This window comes from Rhipicephalus microplus, chromosome 2 (assembly GCF_043290135.1).
Source record: "Rhipicephalus microplus isolate Deutch F79 chromosome 2, USDA_Rmic, whole genome shotgun sequence".
Lineage (NCBI taxonomy): Eukaryota > Metazoa > Arthropoda > Arachnida > Ixodida > Ixodidae > Rhipicephalus > Rhipicephalus microplus.
Window position 1 is genome coordinate 276,221,760 of NC_134701.1, and position 22,494 is coordinate 276,244,253.

General features: G+C 44.9%; 1 protein-coding gene across 1 annotated transcript in view; it reads left to right on the forward strand.

Annotated features, from left to right (window-relative positions):
* Window positions 1-3,129: 3,129 nt before the first annotated feature.
* LOC142795055 (uncharacterized) overlaps window positions 3,130-22,494 on the forward strand; it is a 33,018-nt gene continuing 13,653 nt past the window's right edge. Inside the window, exons 1-3 of the mRNA XM_075885983.1 lie at window positions 3,130-3,390; window positions 5,711-5,894; window positions 7,983-8,104. Of these exons, the coding sequence (XP_075742098.1) occupies window positions 5,818-5,894; window positions 7,983-8,104 (199 nt within the window). The 5' untranslated portion in view covers window positions 3,130-3,390; window positions 5,711-5,817. The remainder of the gene's footprint in view (window positions 3,391-5,710; window positions 5,895-7,982; window positions 8,105-22,494) is intronic.

A 22,494-nucleotide genomic window follows, 5' to 3' on the forward strand; every position in this document is an offset into this window, starting at 1 on the left:
GGTGTCATGTGCACACGACTCAGTGAAACCAGATTCAGGGCCTCAGTGGTATCTGGCCTTCCCATGAGTTGTGGAAGATGCTGCTGCATACCTCCCTTACCGTCAACATAAAGCCCGACAGATATTCGCTCCCACTCTCCCTTCCATCGTTTTATCCCTCCCTTCAACCAGTGCAGGGTAGCAGGCCGGGCGTATGTCTGCTTCTTCATTCTGCTAGTTCTTAGGAACGGTCATGAAAAAAACACTACAATGGCTGCCCGAAGTACTATGAGAATGCATATGTTTTGCCTGTTTTCTCTGCATGCTGATGTCAATATTTCTTATCGTTTCTTGCTCACAGTTATTGTCGCATCTATGACATCTCGATGAAAAGATTGTGAGCACAATGGCATAAGAACGGCTGTGGTACTTCAATACTTTTCCCTCACGTTTACCATACAGCGGCTATATATAGTCTCTGGTCGACATCCTGCGTCCTCTTTCGCCTTCTATCATGTCATTCTCTTACTCTATGTCTTGTGGTACCAAGCTGTGATTTAATCGGTTAGTTGGTTGGTTCTTAGAAAAATTGTTCAATGAACCAAGGGGGCTGCAGAAGGAGAGCCACCTTTCCTTTCTCCAACGGTTCCCTCTCCTACCATTGTCCATAACAACGCATCCTTTATAACAATGCCCAAGAAAACGCATGCTTCTCAATGGGCGCCGTAGGTCCACCTTAATTCAAGGAGTGGTCGTGATGGGGCGCTATATGAGAGGTCGCGCTGGGGTGCGCCCCAGCGGTTTCCTCCGAGATGCGATATACGCGTTTCCCACACTAATATCATAGGTTTGTCAGATTCGCACCTTCATGCTGCTTCTTTCTGGCTCGAGACAATGCCAACGCCTAGTCACCGAGCAGCCCATGCAGAAACGTCGCAGTGACGATTCCCCTCTGGTTTCCCGCATAGCGCCACCAATGGTGACGCGCTATCTCAAAACACCGTATATTTCACAGAGCCAGGGTGACTGCCAATATTGTGAACGCAAGGAATGCAAGACGCCGCACCGCGAATCTGTACACAACTGAGCAAAAAATTACTTCCTGTGATTTCCGTCATGTGGCACTGCATGAGGGGCTACCCTCCTTTATGACCGCAAAGCTCAGCAGAAGGCTAAGCGATGGGAGAGAGCGGGAAAGGGCTATAGAGGAGAGGCTGGTGAACAGCTTGATCGGATGTATCTGGCTGGCATTGATAAAATAGCGGAGGCGTTGTCTATAATATTGGGCGTCAGTCTCCATACTGTAGACAATGTAACATACGACCACCTGCAACCATTAAAGCCCCCGTAAAAAATCGTGATTAACTGCCAATCGGTTGCGTTCGGAACTGAGAGGCGGATGACCATGGCTGAGAGTCCCAATGGATGACAGTAGTTCAGAGTCTCAAGCAGAATCATAATGATCATCATCCCAATCATGATCATGATATTGATCAGTTATTCATGGCACGTACTTACTTACTAAGCGAGGTAGTCCAAAAATTGGGTGGCAGAATGTATATGCAATAAAGCTAACTTTTCGAAGGCTTGAACATGATACAATAGGCTACAATAGGCTCAATAGGCTACAGAACATGAAAACGGAAGTCGGTATCAGGTGCCTGTGCTCACCTAATTTATGCTAATGTACCCGAATTATAACTTTGTCCTGCTGCGGGGGTCTAGTGGCTAAGTTACTCGGCTGCTTACCCGCAGGTCGCGGGATCAAATCCCGGCTGCAGCGGCTGTATTTTCGATGGAGGCGAAAATGCTGCAGGCCCATGTGCTCATATTTGGGTGCACGTTAAAGAACCCCTGGTGGTCGAAATTTCCGGAGCCCTCAACTACGGTGTCTCTTATAATCAAATGGTGGTTTTGGAACGTTAAACTCCACATAACAATCAATCAGTCAATTTTAACTTTCAAACAGTTCAAGATGTCGGTAACTTCTACTCCATCGTAAAGACTATTTTCATCCTCAACCGGCACGCGCTGTCTTCATTTTCTTTACAGTGAAGTTGTTTTCTCTATCACTAAGTTGTCCTTTTCAATCCTTTTATCTTGATTACTTTTTCTTTTTTTTTTCTTTGTATCCTCGTTTTTACCAATTTAATATTTTTAAACCACACATTTTCAAACGTATTTGGATTGTAAAACAATTTTGTCTTTAAAATAAGGCACCGCCCGTTTCATGACTTATCTCTCATGGTGGGTTGCGCAGGCCACTAAGGAACAACCATAGAGTATCATACAATATTGTAGGAAACTCTATGGGAATAGCCAACCAACCAACCAACTTGTGCTCCATTGAGCGAAACTCCTCAGGTTGGCATGCGCCATGGAAATCGGGTATGCCCCACCACCGTGCGAGTGGCAAACGAAAATGAACACATGAAAGAGAAAGAGAAAGATAGAAAGTGTAGAGAGGGAAGTGTAAAAGAAAGAGAAAGGAAGAGAATAGGAAATAGAGAGAAATAAAGGGACTAAAAACAAAGAAAAAAAGAGGAATAAATAGAGAAAAATAGATGAAAAGAAAAAGGAAGCGCTGAATAGAGATGGAAAAAGAAAGAAAAAGGGAAAAAAAAGATAGCTTAAGGTATGGACTTACGGTATTGAAGCTTAAGGTATTGACTTACATTAACCACCGGCTTCTTGGCCAATCCCCTTTAGTGGGTGAGAGCCACCACAAAGGATCAAGCAAGCAAGCAAGCTTGCTCCACACTCAATGGCTTCAAAGGACCGCAGGTTGGAAGGGAAGAAAATGTTAAACTCATTCTACCAGTAAGAATCTCGAGGAACTTTCTGTGGAGTAAGCAAAATAGTGGCATGATAGGAAAGAAAGCAATTCATAATTTCCAATTCGTTTCAAACTGCACCGAGGCTAGTTATTGAGAAGCCTTATTTATGAAGGTAATTAACGGGGCAACTTTAAAGCGAGAGCTGGTGAGGGTCACCGATAGCATTGCCATGAAAGGCATTTGTTTGTGCTCCATGAAAGCTGTAAGTGCCGGCACTCATCATGTTGAATGAGAGCTGTTTAAAAATGACGCGCACTTGAATCTCTCACCAGCGATGTCTGTGTTGTGACTTTCTCGTCAAGGTTCATGGGCCGGCCATGTCTCAAAGACGAAGACGACGACGAAGCAAGGAGCGCATCGTCTCGGCGGCGGTCGGTGCATCACCGGCAGCGCGAGGCGGCTGCAGTGCTGCGTTGATCGAAAACGCCGGCACCGGCTAAGCTTCCTCCGCGTCGGGACCACATCGGCACACCGATCAGCGCGTCGTCGTCACCACGTGACCAAAATTACGCACGGGCTCATCTGCCGGCAGCGACCACCACACCTGAGCCAGCTGGGAGCACAGAGCTTTCAGGTACGCGAGCACTTTGCAGCCGCACTGGCTCTCACGCACTATAGTGCACGGAGAGGCACTTTACAGAAACTTGTCGCGAATACGCAGTGACGTAACTTGCCTGCGTTCATCTTATGTTATGCTCTACCTGTGGGGATGTCCATCTCGAAGGAACAGTGAATAGAGTGCTTGGCTGCTGATCAGAATTTCGGAGGTTTTATCCTGGTCGCGGCGGTCGCATTTTCATGGAGACGAAATGCTAGAGACTTGTTTACTGTGTGATGTGCGTGTTAAAGGACACCAGATATTCGATACCCCCCCCCCCCCGCTCCCCCATATCTCCACTACTGTTTGCTTCGTTATGACGTGTTTGGCACATAAAAAACCTCTGATGTTATCATTACCTGTAAAAGTGGTGATCGTAGGAAAAAAAAAAGCTTCTATCTTATCGTGAGGGTTGCCCGCGACTTCTTGTCTTGAGACTGCAGGTCAGTTTTTGTAAGCTTCACGCTGAGGGGCAACACCACGATGGCAAAAACAGGCCTGCGGCGGAAAGCGCAGCACAGTCCCCGCCAAACATAGAGGAGAGGCCTTTTGGAGCATTTTTTAAACACTGTTTTGGTAACTGCTACAAGTGCACTTGCAGGGTACCCACTACACCATAAATAATTATAACTTTGTGTAGTAGGTTGGCATTCACTATCTTTTGTCATTCTTCCAAGAAGCATAGTATCTGCTATACGCACTTGCGAAAACTTTTGCGCAAAATGTTTTATGCTGTGGCTGGCGACGATAAAAAAATTAAGCCTGAAGTGGCTATGCACCGCAGTTAACAGGGGATCAAAAACAAGCTTTTGTAATGGTTTGGGGCATTGGACAACTCCATAGTTACGCAATTCGCATTGTGTGACGCCGCGTTGTTCCTTTGCTGTTCTAAAACACTCTATTACTCATAATAACGGGGAGGAGGAACAGGAGGGAAAGGAAAGGCAGGGATGTTAACCAGTCTGGAGCGACCGGTATGCTACCTTACACTGAGAATAGGGATGAGGGAGTTTGAAAGATGGAAGAAAAATGAGAGAAAGGAGAGCTTGCACACGCGTTGGGTCCACAAATGGTGATGACTTGGAACATGTTGACGCACACTAATTGGCGAAACTCCGAAAAAAAAAACGCGGTTTTAGTCCACTGGAGTTGCACTGAATGATGGATGCTTCCTTGACCTCATAATAACGGTATTCCTTTCCCAACATTTAGCCTGCCTAAGGCCAGTTGCAAATGAGTTTCAAGCAGCGGCGTGGCTCAGGGGTAGAGTACTGGACTGGCACGCAGGAAACCCGGGTTCGAATGACATTGTGACCTTGTTGTGTTTTATTTACTGAGTTTCTTTCATATTTGGCGCGATAATGGTCACGGACACCGGTTCCAGTGGCTGCGGTGGCGGCGGACAACTACGGCGCCGCACTTCACCCGTGTTTTGATCTCATAACAGCCTTTCCCTGTAAGAATCTAACAATCATCCAACATCATCGGCCAACTTGTTTTGTGCAACATGTGATGCGAAACTTTGAAGGCTGGCACTTATAAATGGGAGTAGCAACAACAAATAAAACCCCTTCTCTCGTCAAAATAATTGAAATTATCTTAACACACGTGCATGTAGAGATCTCCTACATGCGCTATCTGTACGCTATAAAAAATAAAACATCTTGGGGGCGTATGCATATGAAAGAAAGAAATGTTAATTAAGGCGAAAGCCTTATATGTCTCATCAAACGCTTAAAGGGACGTCGGTGCAAGCACAAGCGATGGAAACAAAATTCCCCGTGTGATGACGTATTCATATGACGTGTCGTAATGCCACAGGTTGCGAAGATTTGCGACGTCAACGTGACTTCATCATAAGACATCGTCACTTGGTCGAAGCTAGACCGATTCTGGAGACGGTGCAAAACCTCGTTAGGTGCAGAATACTTTCGGTTGCCTGGTCAATGCAATCAGCTCAGAAGAAAAAACAAAAAAAAGCAAGGATGATGTCTTTCGCTTTCACAAGCATAAGGAACCATGTGATTTTTTCTGAACGAGTGTTCTGATCATATATAATGCTCCCAAAACGCCCTTCCCCTTCTTTGCCCCTTAGTCACATGAGAAATGGTGGCGCAAAGCCTACCCCATATAGTGGCCTTATTATTAAGGAGGGGGGCGCTTCGATGAGCCTTCCCCTCCCTCTCTGGAATGGGAACCCTGCGCACATCTATATGGTTCTCATGCTGATGTGGCATGTTTGAGTTGCTAGTGTGGAGGCTTTCGGGTACGACGTCCTTGTACGCATGTGATGCAGGACTGCCTACCGCAGTCCCAGTCCGATGCCGGTCTGCACGAGCGACAGTCGGAGCAGCGCGGTGGTCATGCCCTTGGGTTGGTAGAGCGCACTGACAGGCTATCACCATGGTGACCAACAGACGCCAGCCGGAGGTCGTCTCCGAATCCTTCAGGCCGTCGTTCGAGAGCTCGGAACCCGAGAGGTAGGCTTAATATGGATGGTTACCCTTTCTGCGCAATTTGCCTTCCCGTGTGTATACAAAAGACGAAGATAATTATTTCGAAAAGAGTGTAGACGCAACCATAAGATTGTACCAAATGTATGCTGGCCAAGTTGTAAATGAGATTTATAATGATAATTATTGATACTTTATTGATTAATATATTAAGAGGGAATACCTTTACTACCCAGACTTGTCTTCCATTGTGGCCACGGTATAGAATCATTGCTATCGTCGTAACCTATGTGAGACACACAAAAAAAAAAAGTTATACAATAGACCTAAAAGTAGACATAGGCTAATTGTAAGGTAAAAGATGACATGTTCCCGGCGAGAATAACCTATCCAGAAGAGTATTGATGAGTTGATCTTTACTAAAGCGTGCCTGGATGTCGAGTCTTCTCAAGGGAACCTCTTACACAACGGGGACACGTCTAGCGCTATATGTCCCAACAAATCACCCATGTTAAAATGGTATCTTGCCACGGGAAAGATGGTTGGTTCTTGGATTCGCATTCGAGGCATATCCTCCGCTACATCAGCTTTTTAAATCCTCCTTGAATTACAGAATACGACTGCGAGGCGAAATAATAAGTTGGAATTTCTATGTGCACTCTACGCCACTCAATTTACATCATATGTGGCAACGCTCGGAAAATGCACGGTTACTCACAGATACGATACCCATACCTCCGCCCACTCGTCATAATTCACTTCGTGGAGATGCGTTGACTTTCATTTGTGGTACACGGAGTAAAGTTAAATTACAGAGGGGAAAAGCCAGGTAGGGAAAAGTAAAGAACGATATTTACAGAAAAGGTGAAATTTAAGTAAGAATGCATACATTAGGCATTACGTTTCACTATACACAAGTAACACATAAGCCGATTCACAAAAGAAGAATGTTAATCGAATAAGCGTAGGACTTTTCCAATATTGTGTTTGTAACGGGAATAATGTCGCATAATGAAATATTCTCTACAAAGCCTAAGCATGTGACTCTTCCATAGGCACTTCTACGCTAATAAAAATAATCTCACGTGGAACATTTTTTTTTCTTTCTACCAAAGAGAACAAAAATAGTATCACTCTGATACGCTGTAATAAACGCAGAGGAAGTACGCAAATTCAGATCTTGTCCGGTCTTCTTTTTTACTATGTGGATGAATATGTTTCTCGGGCTTCCCGTTAGTTCGCAAATGTGGACCAATAGGTTGACCCGATAGCTTATAAGGATCTGTGCTGGACGTGTTGCCAATAATAGGCACGTCTATGACTCGAGATATGAGTCACCTAGGGAGTCTCAAGTACTAGGGATTAACCATATAGTTTTGAAGTATAAGCTGCTAGGCACGTTTACACGAGTACAAAATAATAACATTATTGTATGGACACTATCACACTAAATGAAAAGAGAACTTGATGATGGCCAGTCAACGTGTAGTTTGTGCGAATTACCACAATATCTAAATTGACATGGCTTGAACTTAGTCTCGTGTTGCAAGAAGATACTTATCATACTATACTGAGAATATGAATAACAATTGGTATTTTAAAAGTATTCGTGTAATTATGATGCAGTGTGTGCATTTGCATGCGAAGTACTTGTCAGCCGCCTCCTTTAAGAGTGTTTTAATTCATTAATTATAATTAACCAACCACAGTGTACTCTGAATAAGCTGTCGTAGCCTAAACGCTAAAATTTTGTTTTTGCTCTATTGTCTAAGCGTAAAATCGAAAGATTTATTCCCGTAAATAAACTAAGAGTAAACATTTCTGTTTTCTGCTGTTCTGTCTGTAATTTCCGCAGTTTACACAATTTCGCGTCTGAGAAGTGCTCCACTGTTACCATTGTTCCAGTCAGGGGGAGGTGGGGTAGGGGAAGTTCAGCCTTTCTCCCTTTTCCTCGCAAGTTGGGAATTTCGCTTGGGTGTATGCACGCACAAATACAAACGCAGGAGCATAAAGCATGGTTCAACATTCATTCCCCCCCCCCCCCTCCGAATAAAGTTCTGGTTACGCCTATGATTGTGACTTTGTGCGCATGCGCAATATTCTGGTCACGTGCAGCAGCGAGGCCTCGACTAACGAGGAACGAAACACTCCGTCAGCGTCCTTCATCGGGGGCCTCCTGGTGTGCGTCGTTCTGCTCATCATCCTCGTGCTTGCCTACAGACACGTGACCAAGAAACGTACGTGTTTCGCCGACAAACTTTGGGCGTTGACGATCACGCAAAGGCTCCTAATAATAGCGTGGGAACCACTCTGTAATTGCTCGTTTGACAAAGCCGCGACCGAGAATGCTGCATGAGCGGCACCAGCAACAAGGCATAGCGCAAAGAGAAAAAGAAGCACGAGCGCTTCATTAACAGGGTGCGTTACATTTTGTAGCTCACGTTGTCTTTGCAGGCTTTTACACTTGCTGCAGAGGGCGGACACGCTATTTGAAACGCCAGTGCATCAAGCCGGACCACGCATCGAAGCTGTGTCGCGTATACATGCAACGACGCTTATGTATATAGGCGTGGCTTCATGGCGTTTGCTACTTTGTTCGGGCGTACCTAGTCAGTAGACCCGCATATAGCTGGGGCATCGCTTTAATCAGCAAATTGTCACTGCTAGGAAGCCAACCTTGCACCTGTGACCACATGTAAAAGGGACTGGCGGACTTGTTACTTTCAGCCAAAGTAAATTCTCAGCCACCATTTATATGGTTCCGCAGTTCAGCACCACATTTTTTGCTGGGCGAATAATGCCCCAACGTAATGAAACAGGTTGTATACGATGTAAGCGTGTTCGCATGTGCCATTGACTGTTCATTGCGCTAAGGGCAATCACTTCTGTATCTCCTACAGCACCGTGTCTGTCTTGTAGCTCTTCAATGAGTAATTTTGCATATGTGACCCGACAGCTAGCGTTTTCGTTTTTTATATTTGTGAATTCGTATTTAAAAACACGCATGATGAAACGAATGGGTAACGTCAAATTTTCTGTAAGCATGGGAAGTAGTGAGATTCCGACAGCATGCAGCCATCTAAGCTGCGCAAAGTAGTCTGAGTGCGCAGGAAAACGTTGAAAATTATACCACATCAATGCCTGGGTCATGCTAGCGTTAGGATGACTGGCACTGGAAAAATAAACACGGGACACTGCTAGGTTTTAGGTAACCTTTATTGCATTCAACATGCTAGCACATCATCTCGTTCCTGTCCCCTGGGCGCTAGTAATCATGCGGTAATAGGCTCGATACTGACTTGCTATACTTTCCACCTTAACTAACACGAGGTCTGATTCACGCTAGGTTGACATACAAGCTTCTTTATTTTTGCAATCGTGTGACAAGTGGCATCACGACAGGCAGAAGAAATCCAAAGCAAGGCGGAGGTTCGGGGAAAGAAGGAAGCCTGAAGCGATGAAAAAAATTCGTAAACATGTGATGTCACTGAAGCCAAAGTTTCGACAAGCGCTAACGTTGGCTTCAGTGAAAACCAGTGTTCACGAATTTTTCATCGCTTCGAGCTTGACAAAGACAGGTTGGCTTTTTTAAAGGTTATCTCCATCACGACACTCCATGTTCACGAATGATTCATGTCTTAGAAGCAGAATTGCATTCAAAACTTTCTCGATGTCCTAGTGTATATATATAAAAACAGAATGTCGTCCGTCTGTCTGTCTGTCCAAGCCTCACTTTAATCATCAACTACACAAATACCCCACCGTCATCTAGTGATCATATATACAGCTTTACTTATAGACACACAACGCCATCTAGCGAGCAATTCATAAACTAGAGCTGGTAATACTTGTATACTATTGACGGAGGAGGGAACGAACCACACCCTAAGGAGCTTCGACCCTAAAAAAGGTTTCATTCAGAGAACTTTTAAAGAAATGGAGGCGCAAATGCTATAGGCCCGGGTGCTTAGATTGGGTGCACATTAAAGAATCCCAGGTGGTCGAAATTGCCGGAGCTCTCCACTGTGGTGTCTTTCAAAATCATGTGATGGTTTCGGGACGTTAAGCCCCGCATATCCATCGAACTCTTGAAGAAAAGCAAATGATGTCATCCGTGTTGCGGAGCTTTTTCCAGGCTCAACCAATCAAGATTTCAAGCTGGTCATGGAAATGTGGTACAGAATTACGGTACACTACCCTACCACTTCACATTTCTCGCTCATTGTGCATTGGCCGCTCCCAATTAGAGCGACAGTGCGTCTCTCGAACGAAAGGCTCCTTACTAACAGTGCGTTGGCTGAGAGGAAATAATGAGGTTTCACGACGCCACAGTAATTTAGGGGGAAAATTCCCGCATATCTACGAAGTGAATGATTATGAAGGAGCTTGCTCCAGAGGTTAAATCCAGTAAACTATGAATCCTCTGTACATATGCTCAATCAGCATCATATAAAGATGTGACACAAGAGTTCTTGTGGTGTGATTGTATAAACACGTTATAAAATGTTTATTATTTACATATCAATGTACTATATACAGATATTTACATACTCATGCAGTATATACACTTTGTTCGATAGCTTATTTACGGATCACAAGCTCGGAGGAACGTTTTCTTTTTAGTGTAATGACCTGTTGATCCGTAAAATACAAAGCCGGGAGATCTTATAGGATGTAGTGGAAAGTTCGAGAAGGGTACTGATGGTGAGGCCGCGCTGCAGCTGCAATAAAAGGGGGGGGGGGGGGGAGTGATTTTAAATTAAAAGAAGAGAAAAGTGAGCCCTGTAACTGTCTCTCAGGGGGAGGACATCTCAACAGTAGTTCACGAGGGGTGGGGGTAAAGGAGGGATTAAAAGGATAGGATTAAAAGGTAAAGAGATAGAGAGAGAGGAAGGAGAGAGCGAGGCGCAGAGACAGCGGACGACGGAAGTTAGGAGAAGATAGTAAAGATGGACATGATCACAGGAGTCCGAGAACGGGGCATCACTCGGCGAGAGCTCTTGTCGGCGTCAGGAGATGGCGTAGGGCGAGCCCAGTCGGCCAGAGCTGCGCTGTCGTCGGAGATCGCGGGGGCACAACCGGTCCGCACGAAATCCAGAGAGCGAGTCTGCATTGAGAGCCCTCCGCGCCGCCATCTTGGCTTCTGCGGTGTTCATAGAGGGTAGCGGTATCGACGCACACTGAGTGATGTCAGGCGAAAGAGAAAGGAAGCGCGCCGAGGGCGAGTGCTATATATAGGTGCGGCCACCTAGCGGTCTCGTACCGAACTAGAGCACGTGCCAAAAGTGGAGCGACCGTCGCCTGAGCGGTAGCGCGCCATCAAGTGAGCGCTCTTGAAACGAAGAGCACAGCTGAGTCTCTAGCGAAAGCAAGGAACACTAGCGTACACACTGGCGCAACAACAAGAGACAACCCCCTCCCCCCCCCCCCCCCCCCAAAAAAAAAGCAAGTTGCTAAAAAAGCATGGCTGGTGCCTCTGTCATAGAAGTTCGTATAACACGAAAATAAAACGTGTCCTGCCAGAAGTAGCTCAATGTGTACTGTACATTGATATCGGACAGCTTACTATAGCACCATTTAATACGAATGTGTTCACGTTGACGTCTATTGATACTTGTGCATTCCAACTACTAATGTCTATATATGATAACTGAATAAAGAAATCCTTGTGGTCATATATGTTTGTGGTAGCTGTAGTAGTACACGATGAAAGTGGAATCAGACAGCGGTGTGACAGCCAGAAGAGTGAAACCTATAGGACGCCGAACTTGGGCTATAAGGTCGCTTACTTGTGGCATATTAGAATTATTGAACACCATTGCCTGGTTAGAGGGAAATGCAACGCGTGCTGCATCGGTCTTCCCTTTGACCGGTCGCGATATTTCGCGTGTCCAGCATAAGCGGAGAACACTGAGTCAAGTCTGGGCGAAGCAGCTACATTTGTCATGGATAAATGCTATGAGCCACGCCAAGGATGGATGGATGCTATGAGCGTCCCCTTTATAACGGGGTGGTGACAAGTATGCCACCAGGCTCGACAAAAAAAAAAAAAAAAAACTTTTTTTCTTTTTATGTTGGCCTAATGCCTCTACTTCGATAAATTCTATCTTAATGGAAAAAAAGGTAAATTTTCAGTTTAAGTTCTCTGCCATTTACGGCACACTGTCCATATTTTATTTTTCCAATAATTATTTTTGTCCTTTCTCTCTAATTTTCTGCCACCAATACTCTAACCGTCTCTTACTTATTTCAATCGCGGGTGTGTTCAGCTTTCCATTGTTGTCCCTAAAACCCAAGGCTTCCTGTAGGCTCGTGCCCAAACGTACACCTGGGTGGATATCTCCACATTCAATCAGAACATGCTCCGCCGTTTCCTTATCTTTCCCGCAGCATGTGCATTGTTCTTCTTCTTTACTGAATCTTGCTTTATAACTACGCGTTCTAAGGCAACCCGATCTCGCTTCAAACAGTAAAGCGCTTCCCCTTGAATTATCGTAAAATGCCTCCCTCCTTATTTCATTTTTGCCCTTTCGGTAGTTACTCAAAGCCGGTTTTTTCTCCATAGCTGCCATCCAGTAAATCCTCTCCGCCTCCCTGACTTTTCCCTTAACGCTCTTTGTTGACATACGGCTTACAATACCAGCCGTATACTTACTAGTGAGTCTTCTAGTTCTTTTTCTCCACTGTGTGTCCACGCTCTTCCTATACAAATAACGGAACACCTTCTCTGCCCATCTACTCTCCTTCATATTTCTTAGCCTTTCTTCGAACCTTATTTTGCTCTGCGCTTCCCTCGCCTCAAAACCTGCCCACCCCATATCGCCCTTTACAGCCTCGTTTGTCGTCTTCCCGTGAGCACCCAACGCGAGGCGTCCCACAGTCCTTTGATTTACATCCATTCCCGCTTGCACCTCTGCCCTCATGCACACCACTGAGTTCCCAAAAGTAAGCCCTGGAACTATTACACCCTTCCACAGACCTCGAAGCACCTCATACCTATTGTATCCCCACAACGCTTCATTATTGCCGCATTCCTCTTTCCTTTTGCTGCCGAGGCTTTTTCCTGTACCTCCATGTATCTATCACTCTCATTTACCCATACTCCAAGGTACTTGTATTCACTTACCCTCGGTATTTCTTGGCCTTGTATGGACACCGTCTGATCACAGGGATCATTGAATACCATCAATCCACACTTCGTTACACTGAATCCTAGTCCAAGAGCTTCACCTTCCCTTCCGCATATATTCGCCAGCTGCTGTATATCATCTCGACTGTCCGCAAATAAGACGATATCGTCCGCATAAAATAAACCTGGAAGCTTCTGCTCAATCATCATGCCGCCCTGTTTGTGTGACAGATTAAAACCAATGTTGCTACCTTCTAGCGCTTTTTCCATACTCACCATGTACAGCATGAATAACAGCGGGGACAAAGGACATCCCTGTCTCAGACCCCTGCTAACCTCAACGTTCTCTTTGCTACGCATTCCTTCCCACTCTATGCAAACTGTATTTTCTCGGTATATCTCCCTCAAAAGCTGTATACAGTCGTCGCCCATGCCCATTCCTTTCAATATATCCCACAAAATTTCCTGATTAACGTTGTCGTATGCCCCAGTGATGTCTAGAAAAGCCACGTACAAGGGCCTATTCTCTATTTTGGATATTTCTATACACTGAGTGAGAACAAACAGGTTATCGTCTAACCGCCTGTCGACTCGAAATCCGTTCTGAAGTTCTCCCAAAATATCGTTATGTTCGGCCCATGTTTCTATTTTCATTTTTACTGCTTGCATCGCCATTCTGTATAGTACCGATGTAATGGTTAGTGGTCTATACGAGCGAATCTTGTCCTTTTCTCCCTTGCCTTTATAGATTAAGTTCATTCTACTTTGTCGCCAACTGTCCGGTATTTGTCCGTCCTTTAAGCTTTTTTCTACTGCTTTTAACAATGCTTCTTTAGTGTTATGTCCTAGTTCGTTAATGAGGCTAACGGGAATCCCATCTAAACCCGCGGCAGTGCGCTTTGGAATTTTTCCTTCGGCCTTTTTCCAGTTGAAATTATCAAGTACTAGCTCTTCCTCTGTTGCTTTCTCCGCCACACTTTTACTCACCGGGGAGATCCCCTGGACGCTCTTTTGAAACGAATCGGCTGTTACCTTTTGGATGTAACCTAGCGCTTCGTACCCTTCCAATTGATTTCCTCCTTCATCTAGAATATGTTGTTGCGTTGTGACAGACTTCCTACCTAGCGCCTTTATGTGGCTCCAAAAAATCCTAGGCGCGGCCTCCTTTTTTTTCGTGTATCTCTGTCATCCAGCGTTCACTTTCACCTTTAATTTTTGCCTCTACCAATTTCTGTACAAGGGATTTTTTCTCTAAATATATTTCCCATATTTTTTTGACTTCGTCCTGCGGCCGCTTCTCCTTTTTTGCCTTTCTATGCTCCCGTGAGGCTTCGCGTCGCTTCTCGATCGCCTCCCGGATTTCCTTGTTCCACCAACTTTTTGGCTTCCTTTTTCCTTTCCAGCAAACAGTTTTCTTCTCTTTCCCTATCTCCTTCGTCATTAGATGTAACAGCTCACTATACTCCCAGTCCTTGCCTGGTATTTCGCCTACTTCTTCCTCGACTCTTGCGGCTATATTTATTATTTGTTTGTCATTTAAATACGAGCTGCCAGACTTTGATTCCATGCTCATATTTTCAGTTTCGTATCCCATTTGTAATGTTATTCGTTTATGATCACTACCCAAGCTGTTAATGCCTTCCTCGTCTATCCTCATTTCTGTCAGTTTGTGGTAAATTCCTTCAGTCATGAGACAATAATCAATACTTGATTGCTTGTTTCCGACTTCCCATGTGATCTGGCCGTCACATTTAGGCCCCGTGTTAACTATCTCCAGACTATGTTGCTCGCAAAGATCTAGTAATAACTTCTCATTGGTGTCTGAATATCCGTCAAGGTCATGTATGTGGGCATTCATGTCCCCTAGAAGGATGATTTCGGCCCCATTACCAAATTCCTTAATATCCGCACTCATGCAATCCACTATCTCCTGATTCTTTTCTCTGCAGTTATTCCCCGTCCACAAGTAGGCTACCCCTAGCCACGTTTCCTTTCCACATACTGTGCCCCGAACCCAGAGGTGCTCTGAACACGTCTGTTTCACTCTAACCCATTTGGCTCCGCGGTGAATTAGCATTCCTACACCCCCACCTTTCCTTTCCGATATGGTCCTGTTACACCCTTCCCAAACATAATTTTTAATATGTGGTGGCTCTTCCAAGTCTCTAAGGTGTGTTTCTGTAACCGCATACACGCCTATCTGTTCTTTGTTTAACTGCTCCTCAATCTCTAACCATTTTGCCTTCTTTCTGCCACCCTGCATGTTTATGTAACTAATTGCAACACGCGCCTTTTTCCTTTTTCTTTTACCTTTTTTCTGGTTTTTCGCAATTCTACCTGTCAAAGCGTCCTCCTGGTTGCTTTCCCTGTTACGAGCTACCCCGGACTCCGAAGGGCCCGTGAGCCCCCCAAAAAAGCTACTGCGCGTCCTGCCAGTCGCCAGCCCACCTCGTGTCCAAGCCTCTTATCGAAATGAATCCTGTCTCTTTGGAATCCACCCCACCTGTGCACTTCCCTGTTTAAATCCACTACCTCGAAACCCTTCTCTCGACTAATCCGCCATATCTCCTTGTTTGCGTCGACAAACGCTTTGGCGAAGGCCGCCACCTGGTGGTGTGTTGAGGTGTTGACGAGATTTCACGTATCCCGTTGGAATCTCGCCAAATGAGACGGAAGCGTTAAAAGGGGGTGGTGAAAACTAATCGTGGATTTCACGCTTGTGCTGCATCACTTCACTGTACCAAGAAAACTGTGAGAGGACAGTGTAATAAATAGAAGGCGCGTTTGTAAGCCTTGCAGAGAGTTTGGCCGTGGTCATATACGCGATAGTGTGCCCGCCATCTTGTCGTGGGCTTGACTGCCACTGAAAGAACTTTTCGTCTTTGTTTTCTGATCATGCGTATTCTTTAGATGTTATTTCGGTGATGGAAATACGTCACTGCAGTCTTGGTGAACCCCGGAATAAAGCACTCTCGTTAAAAAAAAAAAAGAAGCATTTGACGTGTAGGGAGGCCCTCACTGGAATTGGGAGCGAGAAAAGAAGAGCCGTACTTCCGTAACTTGCCAGAAAGACTATTATTGCAAGGCCTACGCTCCGAGCATTTACTTCGCTCCACGTGTACGTCAAGCATTTGTCACCGTTAATGTGCGCAGCAAAGTTTAGCAGCTTCTGCTGGTTGCGGTATCACATTGGGGAAAACAATTAGCGGCTTCTTCTCACCCAGCAGTCGCGCAAAGTTTCCCCACTTTCATTGTGTCGTCTCAGATGCCACATCTAGGCACTTACGCGGGTTATACTTCAACAACGTTGGCAGTGGAGGCTGTGGAGAGCCCACGTCACGACAGGGAAACCTGCTGCGCCTGGCATACGCAATTTGAATCCGTCGCGGACAGTCTAGCGCTCTCGACCAGTTGGCAGGCATAAGTTAAGTACGCGAGGTATGGGCTTCTGAAAGCTCGGGCCGACTCGGCTGCAACAACAATCCTCGGTTCGTGCCACTATAGGCACGCGAGTGTAGGTTGTGAAAAGTGTGATATTTGTTGCCCTCGACATGGCCTTTGCTATTAATTACCTTCTCCAACAGCCCTAGTTTTTCCTGCAACTACTTCGGTCACATGTCGTATATACTGTAACAACAAAGCAGGACTTTAGTTTATAAGCAGCAATAAAATTCATCGCGGTGTAATCACACGTCAGATGCTTTTGTCACTTTGGTCATACACCCTTAAAAGACTTAAAATGTATAAAAAACAGATACAGGGTTGTCAGGTTCGGCTACACTGCGCCAATTTGGCAACTTTTTTAGCCCAGTGGTGTTTAAAAAAATTTCTTGACTGCTGGTTGCTTTTTGACCATTTTCTTGTCTCCTCGATTTGAGCTAAGTTACCAATAGCTAGTGACGTCGCAGACACTGTTCGAGTATATGGCGACAAAACATGGCAGTGAAAGCGTGCTTCCTACTCTGAAAATAGAATTTCCCACTTTTTTTATGCAGGTCATCATCATTATCATCATTATAATCATCATCAGCTTGTCTATGCTGACTGCAGGGCAAAGACCTCTCCAATGATCCGCCAATCAGCATGGTTATGTACTTTCTGCTGCCACGTTATACTTCCGAACTTTTAAATCTTTTCCGCCCACCTCCTCCCCCTCGTGCGTTTGTCTTCTCTGGGCAATCCAGTCAGTTACCCTTATTGACCAGCGGTTATCCTGCCTACGCGCTACGTGCCCGGCTCATCTACATTTCTTCTTGATTTCAACTATCCTTGACCGGGTTTGTTCCCTGACCCACTCTGCTCGCTTCATGTCTCTTAAGATTACACCTATCATTTTCCTTTCAATCGCCCGCTGCGTCGTTCTCAATTTAAGCTGAACCTCACTTTGTAAGCCTCCAGGTTTCTGCTCCATGCCGGCAAGATGAAGCTTTTATATACCTTCCTCTTGAGGGATAGTGGTCGATTACCATTCATTATTTGAGAATGCTTGTCGAATGTGATCCAATCATCTTCATTCGTTTGGTTATTTCACTCTCATGGATCGGCTCCAGGGTTACTACATATGCCTTTACAACTTTCAGCGTCTCCATATATCGCAACGTGCTCTTTCATGCCGGGGCTGTTGTCATTACTTTAGTTTTGTGCATACTATATTTTAGACCTAATCTTCTGCTTTCCGTGTCCAGTTCGGTAACCATGAGCTGTAATTCACCCCAAAGTTACTCATCCAGGCAATATCATCAGCGAATTGCAGGTTACTAAAGTACTCTCCATTAGCTCATATCCCTAACTCTTCCCAGTCAAGGGCCCTCAAAACCTCCTGTAAACACGCGATGGATAGCATCGGAGAGATCGTGTCTCCATGCCTTACACCCTTCTCTATTGGGATTTTGTCCCCTTTTTTTTATGGATAAATATAATGGCTATGAATCCGTTGTAGATTTCTTCCAGTATGTTTATTTAGGGTTCATCAATGCCCTGATTATGTAGTGCCTGCACCACTGAGTAAAACGCCTTCTCGTAATCAATGAAAGTTATGTATAGCGATTGATTGTATCGCGCGTTCCTCTATCACCTGATTGTATTTATCACCTGATATTATGATATCACCTGATAGTGTGAATATGGTCTATTGTGGAGTAGTGTGTACGAAATCCTGCTTGGTCCTTTAGTTGATTGAATTCTAATGTCGTCCTAATTTTATTAGCTACTATTTTCGTAAATAGTTTGTGGAGAACGGACAGTAAGCTGATCAGCCTGTACTTTTTCAAGTCCTTAACAACTCTTTTCTTATAGATTAAGGTGATGTTGGCGTTCTTCCAAGCTTCTGATACCCTTCCTGTCATGAGATACTACGTATACGAGGTGGCCAGTTTTCCTAACACAATTTTTCTGCCATCTTTCAACAGGTCCGTTGTTACCTTATCCTCACTGGTGGTTTTTGCCCTTTGCATTCCTTCTACGGCTTTCATTATGCAGATAATAAATTTTTTAACGAAAAGGGCGGCACAGTGGCCAGAGCAGGCGTAAGAGTCAATGATCGATGATAACACAAATACAAGAAACACGTTTCTAGCCTACTAGCCAATCAGGCCTCGCGCCCACAAAAAAAAAACACACACAAACTGCTTCCGGACGCCATGGTTTGTGCTCACTACGGGGCCCCCTGAGGACCGTGGAAAGAGGCCTCATTTGGATAATGACCCATTGCTGAACGGGGGTTCGAACAACAATCGCAAGCTCCGAGTCCAGGGCGTTGTGCACTCATTGATATTAGAAATCGGATATCCGACATTTCAAGTCAGCTCTGGAAAATTGGGCCATAAAAGGTATATTCACAGGCACTCGCTAAGAACAGTTACCAGTGCGTGCTTGTGTGGCCGCCATTGCCTCTTATGTCCTGTTTTTTTTTGTGTTCGCTTCAGAGTGTCACACAAGATAATTCGGAAAACAAACGTTCTAGGATATCCGAGGAACAGTTTGCTATCATTTTTAGGCTAAGTACGGACTGTGATTCTCTATTCGTCATGATGGAAAAAAAATGTTAGCGAAAACGGTTTCCGTTTACGGTTAAGTGCAGTAACTGAGATTTTGAGCAAACTCGTCAAGTAGTCGTAGACCCACTTTTATTGTCACAGCTTCTATTTATTTTAAGAAATGCCATGCAAAACACGTGTAGAGAGTACATTTTACATCATCATGCATGAAATTATTGCTATAGACAATAATTTATCTTGGAATATCAACAGTTATGATTCTAAATTGTTCAGGAAACACATGTTTATATTTAAGGTGAAAGGATTTTGCAGTCGGTCGTGTAAATAAAAATTTGGACGTCGTTTTTAGCAACGTTAATAACGTGGATTTTCACATGCGTGGCTACTTCTGGCTACTCACAATGGCCTTGACTCAACCTAGTGCTTTCACTTTCCTGGCTGTATTTTGCTTTTTAGACATTGAAACAGTGGACATTAAAGAGGCTGGAGACACACAAGCGCCGACTTACGACAGTGAATGCGATGTGAAGTAGCTGAAGAAACTGAGACTTTAATGTGCACTACATTGTTGTCAGTGTTTTTTTTTTCCTGGAAAACCAGGTTTTCACTCAAGCTAAGTGCGCCGACTTGAACTAAGGCCACCTAGATAATATTTGCCTGAACTGTCAGCTACGTCAGCCCAGTGTTTGACGACGTTATCTTCGTCACAGGACACTGTCTTGAGTTTGGAACACCTCTGGTTGGAGTTCAAAGCTTCAGTGATAAATGTGTCTTTGGTGGGAGGGGCAAGACAGCTATGTGGCATATGAAGGCTGTAGAAAAATTGTTAATAATATGAAAGGCAGTAGAAACAGCCGTGGACCTTTTAATTGCACACCATTAATCAGAACAAACATACAATAATGCCAATGATGCACATACTTTTTTTGGCAATGTTCGTTGTCAGCTCTTAATAATATTGTGTCTAACAAGAAAACAAGCCCTCAAATTTTCTCTTCTTTCCTTCATTCATATTGAGGCTCTCGTTCTGGCAGACTTGATGCCTTCAGATGATAGCGGCCAGCTCGTGATAAGATCACATGCTACGTGACGCCAACAGGCAAAAAGAAAGCTACATACTCGCTGCCATGGCTATTGGTGGCCCTGACTGACGCTCCCACGTTTAAGTGCCCATATATACACTATAGAGTGGATGGAGAGAGGACCGCCAACATAGCTCAGCGGTAGAGCATCGAATGCGTTATTCGAAGGTCACAGGTTCGAATCCGGCCGGCGGCAAGTTACCCTTTCGTCCCCTTGTCTTTCTTCACACTTGCATTACAATTACATTTATTAACATACAGTATCATTTTCTTTGGATCATTGTCTGTGAGTTATCATTAATACTGTGTCCAACAAAAAACAGCACCTAAATGCACTCTTCTTTCCCTAATTACACAATGCTGTCTACAAAATTAACTAGTTTCTGTAGTTAACCACTGATGCATGACGCCTTGTAGCGTAACAGAAATTTTGCGGCCGACCACGGGATGCGTGGTGGTTGTCACGTATGTTTAGCCTCTTCGCTGAAAGTTTTATTTTGCCCGTGCACAATTACACCGGGCATCTTTGGCATTACACAGATGGGATCTTTCACGCACTACAGCAAAAGCAGGACGGTTTTTTTTATTTCTGTATTGTGGGATGCTCAAAGGGCTACTAATTCCGCCGCCCGTAAACAGTTAAAAGACGCCGCTTTGGGATAAGTGCCGCATCTGCGAGAAATGTATAAAAAGGAAGATAAGGGAAAAGAAACACTTCTAGTTAAAACTTGTTACGACTTCTGGTAAGGCCACACTAGGATCGAGGATGCAAGAGCAGCGTAGGTCCTAGCCGAGCCGGAAAAAAGAGAGATAATAAAACCAAGAGAAAACAAAACACGCTCGCAAAAAACAGACGCAATGCACGTGGTCCTGAGAACACACAACTGCCCTGAAAGTAAACAAACACAAACTGCGCATAAATCTTCCTACCGGCGGTGGCGGCATCGGAGTGGCAAAGACGGACGGTCTAAAAGCGCACGTTTACCGCTCCGTACCGCCCGTAATTTACGATATTTGTCAGCTTTTCTCCGAGATGACGTCTCGAAAACATATCGACGTTTTGTATATGTACGCGACTGAGCGCTATAGCTCACGGATGGGCCAGCGTCAAATGAACTCGACATTTGCGTGACTTCGCGCGTGCTATTTGGAACGAGGGCGGAAGAGAAGCCGCACGTTTTTCCTCCGTCATACTTCGATCGGAATTGTATCAAAACAAGTTGGATCAAACGATCCCGAAACTGAGATTGAGTGCCGTATGCACTCTCAAAAATGGGCCCGTCAAAAAACAAAATACAATGCACGCACACAAACACGCGATAGCAAAATCCTGCCTTTAGTGCACCCTTCTACCATACTTATTCATATGTTTTGTTACATACACACGCACGCACACAAGCACGCACACAGTAGATTGAACCAGCGTGCGCTATTATCGCCGAATGGGCTCATTTTCGTCATGACGCCTGTCAAACAAAATGCGTTAAAGGGGCCATGAAACACTTTTTCAAGTAACCAGTGAATGAATTGAATATAGGAGCTTATTGCCCCACGAATTCAACGCCACAAAAATTTTAAGAATCCGTCCACTGCGAGTGGAGTTACAAAGGTTTGTCGCATGGTGCAGTTGCATTCTCTCTTCTCTCGTCCCGACGAAAGCGCTGGAAGCTAAGCAGGGAAGGGTGGCAGGGCAAAGAAACTACCGCGCCTCATGACCTTGAGCACTTTTTTTCTTTGAATGCGCGGCTTTTCAGTGTGATCGCGCGCGCACGCGTGGACAAGTAGCGGCCTCCCACGGCTATCCCGGTAACTTGGTTTTTCGGTCACAGACGCACAGACGATTTTTCGCTCACAACCAGCGGGGGCCTACGCCGGCGGCGAGTTTTCTGCGACACGAGCTCTTTAACGCTATCGCGTTAAAAAGAAGAGAGACAACCCCCCGTCTTCGTAGCATGAAGCCAGAAGAAAATTCAGATTAATTTTTCAAAAAGAAAGCTCTTTAGTTGACAAAAAACTCGCCCTGGTCCGGAGTTCAAACACGGGACTAACACCTTTCCAGGGTGGTTGCTCTACCAAGCTAACCAGCAAGCTAGCAATTGGCAGTGAGAGGGTTAGACACTTCGAAGCGTATGTATGGTCATACATCAATGTAAATAAGTTCTTAGGAATCCCTCACAGTAGCGGAAGGGTTAGAAATAGGAAACTAGACATGACTTGCACTACTTCGACATACAAGACATTGCGTACCTTTGGCAGGAAACTTCCACGCTTAAAGGCGGACATTGCTCTTAAAAATTTGTAGAATTTCTGGATTGATACTGAGAAAACTTGTAGAATTGGAAATATGTTGGCTGGTTTTAAATATAGTTGTTTTATTGCACAACACGTCTTTTTAAAATATCAGTTACTTCATGTGCCTA